This window comes from Oreochromis niloticus, linkage group LG3 (assembly GCF_001858045.2).
Source record: "Oreochromis niloticus isolate F11D_XX linkage group LG3, O_niloticus_UMD_NMBU, whole genome shotgun sequence".
Lineage (NCBI taxonomy): Eukaryota > Metazoa > Chordata > Actinopteri > Cichliformes > Cichlidae > Oreochromis > Oreochromis niloticus.
Window position 1 is genome coordinate 42698848 of NC_031967.2, and position 17480 is coordinate 42716327.

General features: G+C 43.4%; 2 protein-coding genes across 2 annotated transcripts in view; both read left to right on the forward strand.

Annotated features, from left to right (window-relative positions):
- LOC100695786 (zinc finger protein 239) overlaps positions 1 to 17480 on the forward strand; it is a 630955-nt gene that overhangs the window by 458313 nt on the left and 155162 nt on the right. The gene's annotated exons all lie outside the window — the stretch shown is intronic.
- Positions 6252 to 8860, forward strand: LOC109203668 (tripartite motif-containing protein 16-like). Its single transcript, XM_025901238.1, has 2 exons — positions 6252 to 6280; positions 6777 to 8860. The coding sequence occupies exons 1-2, from the start codon at positions 6267 to 6269 to the stop codon at positions 8650 to 8652; spliced, it is 1890 nt and encodes a 629-aa protein (XP_025757023.1). The 5' UTR covers positions 6252 to 6266; the 3' UTR covers positions 8653 to 8860.

The following is a 17480-nucleotide window of genomic DNA, read 5'->3' on the forward strand; positions in this document are numbered from 1 at the left end:
ATCTGTAACATAATGTATTGTTTAGTCTGTTACTGTTACTATTTTTACCATTTCTCTTGAAGCAACTGTAACCCACATAATTTCCTTAGGGATTAGTAAAGTATTCTCAATATGATTCTGATTGTTTCAGGATGACCTGCCATTTTCCAATGATACATCTGCTTACCCGTATCTTTTGCTCGTTTCTCCTCCTCTTCTTTTCTCTTTTTTCTAAACTGAGCACCTGATGGCTTTGAACTTTTCTTGTCCATCTTCCATTGGTTTTAATTTTGCACACCAGTAGGAACACCCATTGCCCAACACAAGGATCACCACAACATAACTTAATAAATCTACACCTTAGTTCACTGATTCACTTTGTCTAGGGTTTATTTCTGGGATTTCGCACAACCCAGGATTCAAATCATGAATACATAATGGGCTTGGATTTACATCATTATGAATGAAATGTGCTCTATTTGGAAGCAGCCAGCCGGTTTGTGTGCCCACTGCTACCGGTGCGATGAACCTGGCAACGTGGCACGCGACTGCCCGGCAAGTACACAGCCTCAGGGAAACAGGATGGGAGTGGTGTAGTGAGGGGACCACCGCTCCAGCTTCCTGCCCCCCTCCAAGGATGATGCACGGTGGTGGCCTGAGTCGGGCACCTCAAGGGACTCTACCTGAGCTGCTGTGTTGAGGACCAGCCCTGCCGGGCCCTGGTGGACACGGGGTCTACCATTTCCCTAATACGACCTGGTGTGCTCCCTGGAACGTCCGGGCCGCTTGTGATGGGTTGGTCACCCACCGACACCCAGCTGATGACGGTGATGGGGGAGAGAACTCACATGCAGGGGAAGAAACCGTTCCAGATCCGAGTGAAGGATCTGGAGCTGGTGCATGACTTCTGGCTTGCTGACATCTAAGACCAGTGCATCATCGGCCTTGATCTGCTGACCCGCTGGGGGGCCTGCGTTGACACTGTGAAGCTGGCCATCACTCTTGGTACAGAGACTCTGGCCCTCCAGGACAGTCAAAAGCAGGGAACGGGGGGGGGACCAGAGACAGACAAGCCAGGCTTCAGGTAGCTGCCGCTCAACAGACTTCGGGTGCCGGTGGCTCTGGATCATCTCTACTCACCTCAGCCCCAGCCTCTAAGCCCGACAAACCTCCCTCAACTGAGACAACCGAGGCTGTTGATGACCTGTGGCAGCGCAGCAGCGTAGGTCTCAACGTTGACCATCCCCAGCCTCTAAGCCCGACACACCTCCCTTGACTGAGACAACCGAGGCTGTTGATGACCTGTGGCAGGAGGCCCTCACCAGAGCTCCAGTCCTGGCCTACCCCGACGCTCTGCAACCTTTCATTGTGGACACTGACGCTAGCAATGTTGGAGTCGGGGCGGTCCTTTCACAGCAGGATGAGGCCGGAGAACGAGTGGTGGCATACTTCAGCTATGCTCTGGGGCGAGCCGAGTGGAACTACTGCGTGACTTGGCGGGAGCTGCTCGCCATAGTGCTGGCGGTGCGGCACTTCCGGCCATACCTGCACGGCTGCCAGTTCCTCCTGCGCACTGACCATGCATCTCTAACTTGGCTCCTGAACTTCAAACACCCAGAAGGTCAGGTGGCCCGCTGGCTGGAGGTCCTTCAGGGCTACGACTTCGAGACCCAGCATCAGGCAGGTCGACAGCATGGCAACGCTGATGCCCTCTCTAGACGGCCCTGCATGGCTGTCGAGTGCTGCTACTGCTGGCGGCAGGAGGAGCAGGCCCAGGAGGCACTGGGCGTGGCTACTGCTCAGGCCACAGCCAGCGGAGGGGGATGGCTCCCACTGACCACGCAGCAGCTGAAGCAGGAGCAGGAGGCTGACGCATCATTGGTTCAGGTGGGGGCATGGCTGGAGGTGGCACAACGCTCAGACTGGATGGGGATGTCATGGCAGGGGCCCAAAGTGAAGGCCTACTACTCCCAGTACAACAATCTGGAGACCCACGACGGCCCCCTATACCGGAGATGGCGGGCCTCCGGTCAGGACAGAGATCTCCTGCAGCTGTTGGTGCCTTGGTCTCTGCGGTCGCAGGTGCTTGAGCTTGTCCATGGCTCGGTGGGGGCTGGCCACTATGGGAATGCCAAAACTCTCCACCATCTCAGGGGACGGTTCTACTGGCCTGGTTGTCGACGGGATGTGGAACTTCATGTGCACTGCTGTGACACCTACACGGCACAGAAGGGCCCAACTCAACGCTCCACTGCCCTCCTGCAGCAGTACCTGGTGGGGGCCCCGATGGAGCGAGTGGGAGTGGACATCCTAGGACCTTTCCCCATCACCGAGTCAGGGAACCGGTATGTGTTGGTGGCCATGGACTATTTCACAAAGTGGCCAGAGGCCTACGTGGTGCCGGACCAGAGTGCAACCACGACGGCAGAGAAACTGGTGATGTTCACCCGTTTTGGGGTCCTGGGTGAGCTCCACAGTGACCAGGGGTGTAACTTCGAATCAAAGGTCTTCGGGGAGATCTGTCGGCGGCTGGGGTTGGAGAAGACGAGAACCACACTGCTCCACCGTCGCTTTGCGGGTGGAGCAGATGTCGGTCCCAATCCCACCAGCGGGGGCAGGACGTTTGTTTAAGGGGGCATTGCCCCCTCTTACCCCAGTGTATAGCCAGGCAAGAGGGAAACCACAGCAACAACTAAAATAAGCTAAAGTAACAGTAAATAATAAATATTGAATGTTACTGAGCAGTATACAGTACTAATAATGCATGATATGTTTAGAGGCAGCAGTGGGGCAAAATAAAGTGCTTGTGTGAGTAGTTCTTTGTACACCTGTGTGTGTGTGTGTGTGTGTGTATGTGCACTTGTGTTCATAAGCTTTTTCCCTGTAAGTGGGGAGGCATGGGGAGCTCTGCCATGCCTCACTCCACCTGCTCTTATGTGTTGTTAATGGATGCTGTTCTAAAGTGCATTTAAAACACGGGATTTATACAAAACATTTTGAATAAATACTGAAATTAATTTTAAATTTAAATTTTTAAACAAGCCTCCAAAACTTAATAAATATAGAATTTGAAAAATAACAAACCTAAAAAGTTACACTAGGTACTAGATACATGTTCTAATGAGCTTTGGCAAACAACCATTTGACTAACATGTCTGTCTCACCTGGCTCTTGTTCCATCTCTGTTCTCCCTCTCCCTCTTTGTGCTGACAATCAAGCCAAACACCAACATCATCAAATATACCGTTGAAACCAGATATTTACAGTGGCTTGCAAAAGTATTCGAACTTTCCCACATTTTGTCACATTACAGCCACAAACATGAATCAGTTTTATTGAAATTCCACGTGAAAGACCAATACAAAGTGGTGTACACGTGAGAAGTGGAACGAAAATCATACATGATTCCAAACATTTTTTACAAATAAATAACTGAAAAGTGGGGTGTGCGTAATTATTCAGCCCCCTTTGGTCTGAGTGCAGTCAGTTGCCCATAGACATTGCCTGATGAGTGCTTGCCCATAGACATTGCCTGATGAGTGCTAATGACTAAATATAGTGCACCTGTGTGTAATCTAATGTCAGTACAAATACAGCTGCTCTGTGACGGCCGCAGAGGTTGTCTAAGAGAATATTGGGAGCAACAACACCATGAAGTCCAAAGAACACACCAGACAGGTCAGGGATAAAGTTATTGAGAAATTTAAAGCAGGTTTAGGTTACAAAAAGATTTCCCAAGCCTTGAACATCCCATGGAGCACTGTTTAAGCGGTCATTCAGAAATGGAAGGAGTATGGCACAACTGTAAACCTACCAAGACAAGGCCGTCCACCTAAACTCACAGGCCGAACAAGGAGAGCGCTGATCAGAAATGCAGCCAAGAGGCCCATGGTGACTCTGGACGAGCTGCAGAGATCTACAGCTCAGGTGGGCAAATCTGTCCATAGGACAACTATTAGTCGTGCACTGCACAAAGTTCGCCTTTATGGAAGGGTGTCAAGAAGAAAGCCATTGTAAACAGAAAACCATAAGAAGTCCCGTTTGCAGTTTGCCACAAGCCATGTGGGGGACACAGCAAACATGTGGAAGAAGGTGCTCTGGTCAGATGAGACCAAAATGGAACTTTTTGGCCAAAATGCAAAACGCTATGTGTGGCGGAAAACTAACACTGCACATCACTCTGAACACACCATCCCCACTGTCAAATATGGTGGTGGCAGCATCATGCTCTGGGGGTGCTTCTCTTCAGCAGGGACAGGGAAGCTGGTCAGAGTTGATGGGAAGATGGATGGAGCCAAATACAGGGCAATCTTGGAAGGAAACCTCTTGGAGTCTGCAAAAGACTTGAGACTGGGGCGGAGGTTCACCTTCCAGCAGGACAACGACCCTAAACATAAAGCCAGGGCAACAATGGAATGGTTTAAAACAAAACATATCCATGTGTTAGAATGGCCCAGTCAAAGTCCAGATCTAAATCCAATCGAGAATCTGTGGCAAGAACTGAAAACTGCTGTTCACAAACGCTGTCCATCTAATCTGACTGAGCTGGAGCTGTTTTGCAAAGAAGAATGGGCAAGGATTTCAGTCTCTAGATGTGCAGAGCTGGTAGAGACATACCCTAAAAGACTGGCAGCTGGAATTGCAGCATGATTTTCGTTCCACTTCTCACGTGTACACCACTTTGTGTTGGTCTTTCACGTGGAATTCCAATAAAATTGATTCATGTTTGTGGCTGTAATGTGACAAAATGTGGAAAAGTTCAAGGGGGCCGAATACTTTTGCAAGCCACTGTATATACTCTTCAGATAAAAACACAAACACTTTTTTAATTGTAAAACATCAAATCAGACTGAGCGTTTATTTTTTTTAACTGATAAATATAAAAAACATATTTGTTAAATGTAAGAGTAAAGAGAGAAATTTTATGTATTCATAATCATTTGGAACCCAAATTGTATTCAACATTGAGCCACACTTATGGAGCTCCACAATTCTTTTCCTGGTGTTTTGGTTGATATCTCTTGATTTTCCCATGTCAAAGAAACAGGCTCTGTGTTTTGCCTTATATGCATCCACAGGTGTGCCACCAATTTACTCACATGGACTCTACGAACCTATCAGAAGCTTCTTAAGCTCAGAATGGAATCGCCTGGAGTTTTCTTATTAATTAACATTAAACTTAGTCTATATGTACTCCTAAATTTGATGAAAGTGATAGACAGCTCTGTCTCTCTTTATTCTGACATTTAACTAATTCAAAAGATATTTCAATATTTATTTATCCAAAACAAAACAAGTTTACTCTAAATTGATGTTCAACAGTAAAAATAAATGTTTTTATCTTTTTTCCCTAAAGTGTATGTAAATATCTGGTTTCAGCTGTGAATATACTGCTGTGTATTGAAATTCCTCTTGTTTTGCATAGAAACTGACTGTGCGCTATGTGCTTCGAATACTGTGTGTAGTTTTTATTTTATACAGTTGTCAGTCAGGCATCTGACAAATTACACTCCAAAAGACCCCGGGCTTCTGAAAAAATGACCCGGGCTTAAGCCCAGTAAGCTACCCCCCCGCTCCGCCGATGCTCCTAAGACCCGAACTCTTTCACGGCATGCATTTTTAATTTCTCTTTGCTATCTGGGCTGACTGGGACCTGATGAATGTAAAAACAAAGAATTACCTGATTTTTACTTTTTTTTTTACCTGATTTTTCTTTCTAACAAAAATGAGATCCACATATGAGGACGTTCATTTTAAATTTCAACAGATCCATGGCAGTATAATTTCCTCGTAAGTGGATATCAGGCCCTTGTAGAGCAAAATTTAGCATTTTGGTCCAGACAACCCAAAATGTGATGTCCACATATGTGGACGCCAGGTCACATATGTAACAGTAATAACACAACTGTTAACGTACAGTTTAATTGACTGAAAACAGGCAAACCCACAATTACTGAGCTGCTAGTTTTAGGTCCTGCTGTTTGTTAGATTCTGAGTAATAACTCGCCAAATGTGTCAAACTGTGCAACAAATCAACTGTGTTAAGAGTTTTGCATTTTTTTTTCAATGTTTAAACATTTTTGTTTTTGCAAATTATAGCTACCATTTTTCCTGTGGACTAACCCTAGCCCTAATGTCTACAGTCTCAGATTACCACAGCTCTGCCCTCCAGCACTATCAGCAGCAGAAGCAGCAGCAACCCCTCAACAACAACTTTGTACCCATCATGTAAAATACAGGCTACGTTTGCTTTGCGTTGTCTCCACCTGATCGTCGAGAAAACCTCTATGATCATATCAAGGTTTGCTTTTTTGAGAACAAGTGATGTCACCGTGTTTTGAGTGTTGGTGTGAGTTATGAACAGTTTTACCTGTGACACAGAGGAACTAGTTTTTATGTAACCTGCTAAAAGGAGAAGGGTATTCCTTTGGTGTCTAAACATAATATTGAAATGTGTTACTATTACTATAATAACGTCACAAACACCCCAGTATTTATGTGCACAATCACTGTCGCATCATTTGAAAACAGTGGAACAGTTTTGTCATCAACATATCATGTCCTGTTGGATTTTGTTAAAACTGAAACTGAAGGATTGTTTGTTAACTTCAGAGAGAACTCTGACATTTCTTAACTGAAGTTTATTTATATAGAAGAAAGGGTTAACAAGCCTAAAAGTTGATGTGAGCAGTAAATAAAAAAGGGTTAAACACACAGTATCGCTCTCAAACTGCTCCTCTTCCTGGAGTGAAGCACAGCCTGATAACCCTCCCTCTTCTTCCTGCTCTTAAACACAGCACCTCCTCTCTGTCCACGTGTTTCCTCGTTCCCTCCCCTTCAGATCTGCACATTGAAGATGGGTGTAATCAACATGTAGTGACTGACAGGCTCCATTCACTGCAGAAAACACATGTTGTTGAGATCAGAGCTCAGACTAGCTTCCGTGATAAGGAACAGAAACAGAAACTCACACAGTCACTGACACTGAGAGGAGAAATGGCACAGAAAGGAGTTCAGCTGGACCGAGAAACCTTCTCTTGTTCCATCTGTTTGGATCTACTGGAGGATCCGGTGACTACAACCTGTGGACACAGCTACTGCATGAACTGTATTAAAGCACACTTTGATGAAGAGGACAGGAAGGGAATCCACAGCTGCCCTCAGTGCAGGAAGACTTTCATACCGAGGCCTGTCCTGGAGAAAAACATCATGTTAGCAGCTTTAGTGGAGCAGCTGAAGAAGACTGGACTCCAAGCTGCTCCAGCTGATCACTGCTATGCTGGACCTGAAGATGTGGCCTGTGATTTCTGCACTGGGAGGAAGCTGAAAGCCATCAAGTCCTGTTTAGTCTGTCTGGCCTCTTACTGTGAGAAACACCTCCAACCTCACTATGATGCAGCTCCATTAAAGAAACACAAGCTGGTGGCCCCCTCCAAGAAGCTCCAGGAGAACATCTGCTCTCGTCATGATGAGGTGATGAAGATTTTCTGTCGTACTGATCAGCAGAGTATCTGTTATCTCTGCACAATGGATGAACATAAAGGCCATGAAACAGTCCCAGCTGCAGCAGAAAGGACTGAGAAGCAGAAGGAGCTCGAGGTGAGACGACTAAACATCCAGCAGAGAATCCAGGAGCGAGAGAAAGATGTGAAGCTGCTTCAACAGGAGGTGGAGGCCATCAATGGCTCTGCTGATAAAGCAGTGGAGGACAGTGAGAAGATGTTCACTGAGCTGATCCGTCTCATCCAGAAAAGAAGCTCTGATGTGAAGCAGCAGGTCAGATCCCAGCAGGAAACTGAAGTGAGTCGAGTCAAAGAGCTTCAGGAGAAGCTGGAGCAGGAGATCGCTGAGCTGAAGAGGAAAGACGGCGAGCTGGAGCAGCTCTCACACACAGAGGATCACAACCAGTTTCTACACAACTACCCCTCACTGTCAGCACTCAGTGAGTCTACACACTCATCCAGCATCAATATTCGTCCTCTGAGCTACTTTGAGGATGTGACAGCAGCTGTGTCAGAGACCAGAGATAAACTACAGGACATTCTGAGAGAGGAATGGACAAACATCTCACTGACAGTCACTGAAGTGGATGTTTTACTGTCACCACCAGAGCCAAAGACCAGAGCTGGATTCTTAAAATATTCACATGAAATCACACTGGATCCAAACACAGCAAATAAATACCTGTTATTATTTGATGGAAACAGAAAAGTCACAAAAATGAACCAACAACAGTCTTATTCTGATCATCCAGACAGATTTGCTGATTGGTGTTATCAAGTCCTGAGTAGAGAGAGTTTGACTGGACGTTGTTACTGGGAGGTGGAGTGGAGAGAGGGAGAAGTTGGTGTAGCAATCGCATACAAGAATGTCAGCAAAGCAGGGAATGTAAATGGATGTTTTTTTGGAAACAATGACAAATCTTGGGCATTATATTGTGACACAAACAGTTATATATTTCTGCAAAGCAATGTTCAAACTGACCTCTCAGGTCCTCCGTCCTCCAGAGTAGGAGTGTACCTGGATCACAGAGCAGGTATTCTGTCTTTCTACAGCGTCTCTGAAACCATGACTCTCCTCCACAGAGTCCAGACCACATTCACTCAGCCGCTCTATGCTGGACTTTTGCTTTTGTATAATGGAGACACTGCAGAGTTGATTAAAGTCAAATAGAGAAGACAGGTTCATGTTGATCCCTGACCATTATATGTACTTGTGTAGTTTCTAAATGAGGCTTTACATTTTAGAAGCTGAGAAGTTCAGTGGTCCATTGATGTGTGAAAATAATATTGCACTGATTCAAACTGTACTTACATTTATATACCTTACATCAATATAAATCTGAATTTGTTCTTATGGCTGATAATCATGTGAGTTTAAATGATACTACTCTTCATATTCAGCATGTTTGAAATCTCATCAGTCTGGTTAGTGGTTTTATTCTGTAGTTGCTGTAGTGGGTTGTCAAATGCAACAATATATTGGAGCTGCAGTGATTCATCAGTTAGTCAATGATTAGAGAATTGATTGTTTCATAATTATTTTAGTCACATTTAAAGCTGGTTACAGTTCATGAAATGTGAATATTGTTGATTTTCTTAATCATATAGGATTGTAAACTTAATGTCTTTGAGGTTTGAACTTTTAAAATGCAACAAAAAACTGAATCCTTGCGGTTTTTGATATTATGTTATTATTTTTTATATCTAGATCATTTGTCATTTTTGCTCATGAAACGTTTGGTCACACTCGATCATTTATACATTTAAATATAAAATCTTAATCATACAGGCCTGTTAATTGGAGAAGATAAACATGTTTCATATCCCTGAGCTGTGTCTGGCAGGCAGAGCATCTCCACACTCCACAAGGGTGATGGCTCTGATTTGGAGAAAATAAGCCGAGGGTCACACCTGGTGGACAAACACAGACATGATAGGAAGCGTGTTCAAGATTATGGATAGAAATGAAAATCATGTTGCATTTATGCATTTATAGGTCTGTGTCTTACAGCAGAAGCAGCATTTACATGAAGTCACTGGCCTTTTCCCACTGAACACTCTTCTTCATCACCTCATCTTCCTCTTCTGACTGCTGCTGAGCTCCAACCCTTTTTACCTCCTGGAGATGATTCATATTCACTGAAATTTCACTCAAGACACAGAAACTGTTGAGCTTTTCCCCGTTTATCAGTCTATTTATTAGGAACCTCTGTTGATTTTATACTTAAAGGATTTTTCTTTTGTTATTGAACCTTTTAAGGGTTTTCTGATAGTAGTTTTTGGGAGTTTTTAATTAGATTTACAACTTCAGAATAACTTTCTGATGTCAGATTAGCAAGTTTGTGTCCAACTGTGGTGTTTGATCCCTCCAGGGTTGGATTTTTTATATGAATGTTGAATGTATTGTATTGGAATTGAGTGACATTTTTAATGATGGATTATTTGTTGTAAAAAGTGGATCTACCAGCAGTTCTTTTTGTTATTATGATTAAAATGTAAAACAAATATGTTTTCCACTTTTTGTGTGACAGATGCAGGAATTTCTCTGTCCTGCGTGTGGAGAAATCTGCTGTTAAATCAGAAAATTAACAGGTTTCAGGTTGTATTCAAACACATATTACTGTGTATCATGTGTCAGCAGGCATGTGTTAACAGGGATTATAAGACACTTTAGTGTCTTTGATGCATATTTATATGTTTAACACATTTCTGTTTGTTCACATGTGATTTATGTCCCCTGTTCTCTGTTCGCCATCACGTCTCGGATGCTGGGCCTCTCCTGCTGCAGGACCGGGTGCGGTCTGCTTGTCTCCCCCCCAGGGCAAAGGGCAACATCTCATGGGTCTGGGGGCAGATTGTCCCTCTGGGGGTAATGGTAGTTAGACCTGGGGTTATAGAGTATGTTTGGGGAGTGTCAGTGAGAGAAAGAGGGCATGGTGTGTGTGTGTGTGAGACAATTTATTCATTTTATTTTTTTAAGGAAGTTCAGGGAGGAGTATAACATGCTGATGAAAGTATTGCGTGGATAATGCTACAAAAATGGACGGAAAGAATGGTGTTGTGTGTGCGGAAAATTGTTAATTGAGATGATGTCTGAAAGAAGATGCTGAAGATTGTGATGTGAGTGCTTGCAAAAACCAAAGAGCGTAGTATATTTAAAAGTGTGTGCGTGAAATAAGGGTGTATTGTTTTTGTCACGCTGGTGGACGGACTCAAGTGCAGACGAGGCAGCTAAAATACAGTTCCTTTTATTGATACACGACACCAGGTGCGACTATATACAGGTGAGAGGGCAAGGGGGATCCAGGGCACAGGGGAATCTGGGAAAGGGGCTCTTCACACACGAGGGAATCCAGAAACACCGCACACCAGCAACTAAGCACACCCAGGGCACCAAGGGAAAGGGATTCCTGTCCACAGGAAACAAGCGATTAATCACACGAAGTAACAACGCCAAAAGGCAACAAGAAACTAACACTCTGGAGCTTACTAACGAGGTTACTCAATATTCCAGCGACGAATAGCTCAGAGCCCCAGCCTTAAGAAGAGCCAGAGAGCCACTGCAAATCACTCGAGATCAGCTGCAGGTGCGTGGGCCAAGGGCGGGAGCCCAGTCAGAGCTCCGCCCCGGCAGACAGGTAGGAGGGAGAGAGAGAGAGAGAGAAACAACAAACACTTGTGGCCACACTGGGCTGGCCGGGGAGGCACAGGGACCATGACAGTTTTTAGATCAAGACTTAATATGAACTAAAGAGGGTTTATAGACTGTAAATATAAAAAACAAGAGTTTGATTAATCCATAGAAACAGTAAAGAGAAACAGAAAAATACTGCGTTGCAGTGTGTGTGAGAGGAAGTGGTGTGTGTGAGAGGAACTTTACATGCCCATAAAAGGAACTGACTGTGTCAAGGGAGCACCCAGAGAAATAGACAGATGAATTCAACTCTAGGCAGATGAAGCAAATGGAGGTTTTTCAGAAAATAAATGAAAATGATATTAATTGAATGTTTTAGTGTGTCAATACAGGTGGACTTCTCTCAACATGGAACCTTGAGTACAGCGGCAAAAGGATAGATTAAGAGAATTGGGAGGAAAACAGGCCAGGTTTTGGCTAAAATTTTACAGCTTGACCTCTCACTTTGTCCCGACCCTGAGAAGAAGCTCAAAGGACAGTTAATCTCCTGATGAAGACCGACAGAACATCGTGGACTTGAAGAATTAACAGCAGGCAAAAGACAGTGCAACTGAACACTGACGACTCCAGAAGCAGCATGAAAGAAAGCACGTGATGCAACATGCACGGTGAACTGCAGGCTGGTAAGAACAGTGTGACATGACTGATTGAAGGCACTGAATGTGATATTTTGCCAGGGTAGGACATAACCTAAAAGGAAAATACTGAAAAGATCAACAGAGAAGAAACAGACTGCAATCAATTCAACTAAACTGCTATTCGCTGTATAACCACCTCTGGTCACCAGACCCTGGTTCTGTCCTTCTATAGATGTGTCATTCATGTGCGTTGCTATGTCTTTACAGAATAAACCCGTGCTGAACTGTGTGTCTAAAGTGTCCTTATTATAATTAATAAGACATTCTATTATACCTCTGTATGCATACGTGTTGGATGATTGGCTTATGAGTCTATCACCCAGCGTTATGTCGACTTGAGAAAATAGTGTATAGCTGGGATAATCAACAAATCCTACGTCCGCGTCGCTCACTATGTTTGTGCCATTGGCGTTTGTGATTCTTACGTGCATGTAGATACAAGAATCATTTAGATCCAGGTAATCTTTTCCGGATGATGAGATGTAAAACTTGATTGGCCCTCCATCGGTGATTGCAGAAACTGGACGGATTTCAATAAACATGCTTTTCTCAATGCTACTCTGCATGTAAGGTACAGTAAATAGGTCGAGTTCTGCTTTCAGGCATTCTCCCAATTGATTGTGTAAAAGAGCCATTTAGAATATGTCAAACGCTGTAGTTTTTGCACAACTGGTACTGGGTCTTTTCACTCCACCTGACTGTCTCCGTCTGACAGGTCTCCTCACAGGTTTTGTTGTTTTACGCTTTTAGATAGCGGGGTTTCACACATGCGCACTGTGGGTGGGGTCTTAGAAGGCTCGGGTGTATACACGTACAAACCTTTGCCATCCTGTTTAGTAGATGCGGCTCTAGTGATATTTGAATACTGGACATCAGACACTATGCCTGCTGAGGCTGTTTTCAGGTGGGGTTTGACTATCCTTTTTTAAACAACGGTGCAGCAAACCTAAACAAGCTGCAGAACAAAGCTCCCAGACCTGCACCATATTGTGTACTGGTGCTGATACCCAGATAGCAAGGAGACATTGAACTGATGTTGATTTTTCATCTGATCCATCAGTATCGTCAGGATTGAAATGTCAATGCAAAATCAATGTTGAAACAACATTAAAACACTTATGAAACCTGACATTGAAATAACATTGATTCACTGTTGTTCTGTTATTGTTGATTGTTGATCTGTTTATAGTTGACAAGGTGACAACAATCACGTTGAAAAACCATAGATTTATGGTCGAGCGGGAAACGACAGTTTCTGCACGGCACTCTCGGCTGTATCAGGTAAGAATGTAAGAATTTAGTTATTCATTATTTGAAGGGCGACGTATGTATGATATTACTAAAGCTAACTTAAACAGAAGGAGAAAAGTATAAATTTCACAGACAATACCAACTCTGAACAAAGCAAACATTTTCATGTCATACATTCATGTCTTTCCGTTGTAAAGCTACGAGGGTGCTTTTGTTAGCCCTGCGGTCGACTTGCCCACCGTGTACCCTGACTCTCACTCTATGGCTGCTGTATGCAGAGTTAATTCCCTCAAACGATTTACAAATGTGTGATCCAGAAACGTAAAGTTGCCTCTACGAATGTGTACAATGCGTGTGTTACATTTGAAGATTTGACCGCACCGGCTTCCATTTATAAACACGTGAAAGAGTCGCCTGAGACTTAATGATCACGTGACATGCCCACGTGACTTTATGGAAAGTCACGTGGGCATACTATATACAATCAAATAAAATAGAATACAAATTCTATATACACTTGAGTATAATACAACGATGCCAGAAAAGAGTATTGCACTTAGTGTTATTGCTATTGCACATGTGTGGATGTGTGTGTTTGATCAGTTGAAGTCTTTGCTGTGGAGTCTGACAGCAGTAGGGAGAAAAGACCTGCGAAATCTCTCCATCCCACACCGTGGGTGCCGCATTCTGCCACTGAAGGAGCTGCTCAGTGCTGTCAGTCTCCTGCGTGGGGTGGAAGAGGTGTCCAACAGTGATGACAGCTTATAGCCACCATTCTTCTGTCACTCACCACCTCCACTGGGTCCAGAGGGCATCCTAGAACAGAGCTGGCCCTTCTGATCAGCCTGTTCAGTCTCTTCCTGTCCCCAGCAGAGATGTTGCTGCCCCAGCAGACCACGCCATAAAAGATGGCTGAGGCCACCACAGAGTCATAGAAGGTCTTCAGGAGTGGGCCCTCCACTCCAAACGACCTGAGTCTCCGTAGCAGGTACAGCCTGCTCTGCCCTTTCCTGTAGAGGGCGTCTGAATTATGAGTCCAGTCCAGTTTATTGTTCAGATGAACACCAAGGTACCTGTAGCTGTCCACAGCCTCAATGCCCATACCTTGGATGTTCAGTGGTTGCACTGGGGCATGTATGTGCCTGTGGAAGTCTACCACCAGCTCCTTGGTTTTACTAGTGTTGATCTGGAGCAATGCTTATCCAGTTTATCACAAGCCAGTATTCTTTGTGTTATTGTTCTTTTCAAAAGATGCAGCCTTCCAAAAACTTATAACCACGGTGACAGAGCTGATCAGATAAGTCAGGGCCCTCCGTGAGGAGTTCAGAGCTTTCCGTAAATCCTGCAGCACTGAAACTGTTGGTGCTGGGGTATTGCCTCTGGATTAGCCATTTAACAACATAGATGAGATGAACTGCAATGCCCGGAGGCAAATAAAGCAATGGTAAGTTCTTAAAGGTTATGGGACTTTTGTAACCCAGAACTTTAGAAAGTGTCAAATTCGGTTAAACTGCTTAAAAATGGCCTTCTCCTGTATGTTCTGCTTGAATATACAACAACAGGCTATCGTTGGAAGATCCAACAAATAGGAATAGAAATGTATTTCACTGCAAATAGTTTGGTTTATTCATTTTATCTCTAGAAAATTAGGCTTTGAGCTTTTCAGCAAATGGCTCTTTAAGAATCAAAGTGAGGCAGCAGTTTGCTGATTTCTGCCTTGTGACTTTCATATTAATCAGCCTAGTAGTTTAGATACTTTCTCCCTGCTGAACACAAATGACAAGAGGTTATTCATATTTAAGCTCTAATTTGGCCTTTTTTTCTTCTTTTTGTGTTTGTTTGTGTCCTAGATGGCCTGACTCAGCAGCTGGGGGTAAACACTGTTTCTGAGTTTGCCTTCACCCAAGCCGTGCAGAAATGTCTCCGCTACGCTCCAGATCACATGGGTGGTGCAGGATGCCCAATATCCAGGCCGATCCCCGAGTAAACTAAAAAAAAAAAAAGTGACCTGTAGTACATGTAACAAAGAAGCTTTTTTTAATATAATAAATTACTTTGTTATGATACAGAGATGTCTGTCATTTTTAGTATTGATACAAATACATGTTAAGTACTGATTTTTAATCATGACTTTATTGTTGTTTCAATAGTAACCAAGGGCACAAAAGTGATGGAAAATCAACATCAGAGTTCAACAGTGATTCAATATCAAAACCTGACGTTGTTTCAACATTAACAGAGGGTGCAAAAGTGACGTCAGGCTTTGCTAGCTTTGTTCTGAAATCAGATATCTTATTGCCTGGATAAACATGTGCCGAAGCATTCGAGAAGAGGCTCACATAAAAGCCGGCGTTGGTGTTCTTTTTATTCATGCTTCCTTACTCAGTCCCTGCTCAGTGTGGAATGAAAGTATGCAGAGCTGTGTCATCTGTGTTAATCACGCTTCCATGATGTCTTTTTCTGGAATCCATTAATTAAAGCAGGCGGGCCATCCTAGCCATTTCACTAGTCCCACCTTTTTCCGGCCCACTTTTTTTTCTAGCCAATATGTTTTCAATTTTAAATGTTTTTTTTTTTTTTTTTTTTTTTTTATCAATAACCATACGTTGTATCTCAGGCTCATAAAATGTCCCTTTCAATACCTCTCCTGCGAGGTCTGCTAGTCTGTACACTGCTGGCTGTTTTCCTAATGCGTTCCTTGACGGTAAAGATCTCATCAGTGTAGGTCTGCTCATATCCTTTTCAAAACCCACCTCTCAGTTTTCATATTTGTACAGTGTCACCAACATTAAATTTAAAACACTTTTTTTTTTTCTGAGGCTTCTTCTTGTACAGCGTGTTAAAGACCAACTTCTCATTATCCTTATTTACCTCTAGTGGGGCCATTTGGATAGACCTGTGATATATGCTTGTGTGAGATCGGGGATAACATCTACATATCTCCAGGAGTTGGCAGATGTTAAGTACTTCCACATTCTACCCTTGAAGCTACCGTTGAAGCTGTCTTGGTTGTGAGACATCTTACCCATGCGTATTTTGAGAATACATCTATACATGTTAGCAGGTATCTCAGATTATCATTATCTGCCGAATAGTCCGACATATCAGCCAGATTGGCTTGAAACTGTTTGTCGATCCAATTCACCAATACTCTATTTCTGGGAAAGTGTATCCTAACTGGTTTATGGAGAGTGTAAGTGTCATCTCGTTCTAAATAACGTTTGACCTGAGATAGTGGAGGCGTTACACCTGATGCCTCCCCTGCTGCTATATGTAGCTTATTTACACCACCCAAGCCTGCAGGATGGGACCCAGATAGTAAATATCCATTGAAACAATGTTAAATCAATATTGGGTGATTCTATTGAATCAACATTGAAATCTGATATTGATGTAACGTCACTTTTGCACCCTCTGTTAATGTTGAAACAACGTCAGAATTTGATATTGAATCAATGTTGAATCCTGACATTGTTTTAACGTCACATTTTCAAAACTGTTAATGTTGAAACAATGTTAGAGTCTGATATTGAATCACTGAACTCTGATGTTGATTTTCCATCACTTTTGCACCCTTGATTACTATTGAAACAATAAAATCATGATAAAAAATTAACAGTACTTTATAGGGCTTTGGAGTTGACGTCACGCCGGGGAGCGCAGCACCATTTTCGGGGTCTACAAATCAAAAGAGACACTGTGTTGGAACGACGTCGACAAGAATCATGCTTAAAAGCAGCTCCAAAGAAAACGGACGGTATAGAGACCGATTGCGTCCAGAGGCGAAGCAGCGGTACTTAAAAAAAATAGAGTGCATTGGAAATGTGGACCCGTATGAACCACGGCCGTGGAGTAGAAACCCTGAAGACCAACCGCTACTGACATAGCCTCACATATTTTCGTACCTTAAGTCAGCGAGTACAAGTCGTCATTCAAACAAAGGTAAGTCAGCTCGAGTACTGCGTGTGAAATGCGTTTGATTTCCCTGCAAACATTCAGATTAGTGCAGCATAAATTCATTCATGAGGGGAAATTACAGTGAGAACATGTGGAGGCTGTTAGGTGGATAACATAGTGAGTTCAGTGCATTGATGTAACATTGTCCTGAAGGATTTAGTTATTCTTTATGGTTAAAGAAATTGCAATGATTTATTCATATTTATTATAAATAATTTAAATATACATCTTGCTTCTGTGTTTGTGTCCTGTGTCACTAAAAATACATTTTATTTTATTTTTACTGTCCTGGACAGTAGGTTGCGCTTTTTTGGTCAGTAGAAACCGGGTTTCGGGCGTGTAACTTTAACTTAAAACTTCGGGGAAGCCTGGGATGTGAAATGCCCAAAAATAGAGCTTCAGGCAGAGTTTGGGTTGGTTCATGCTTATAAATTGTGTTAGGGCATTAGAGATGAGGCC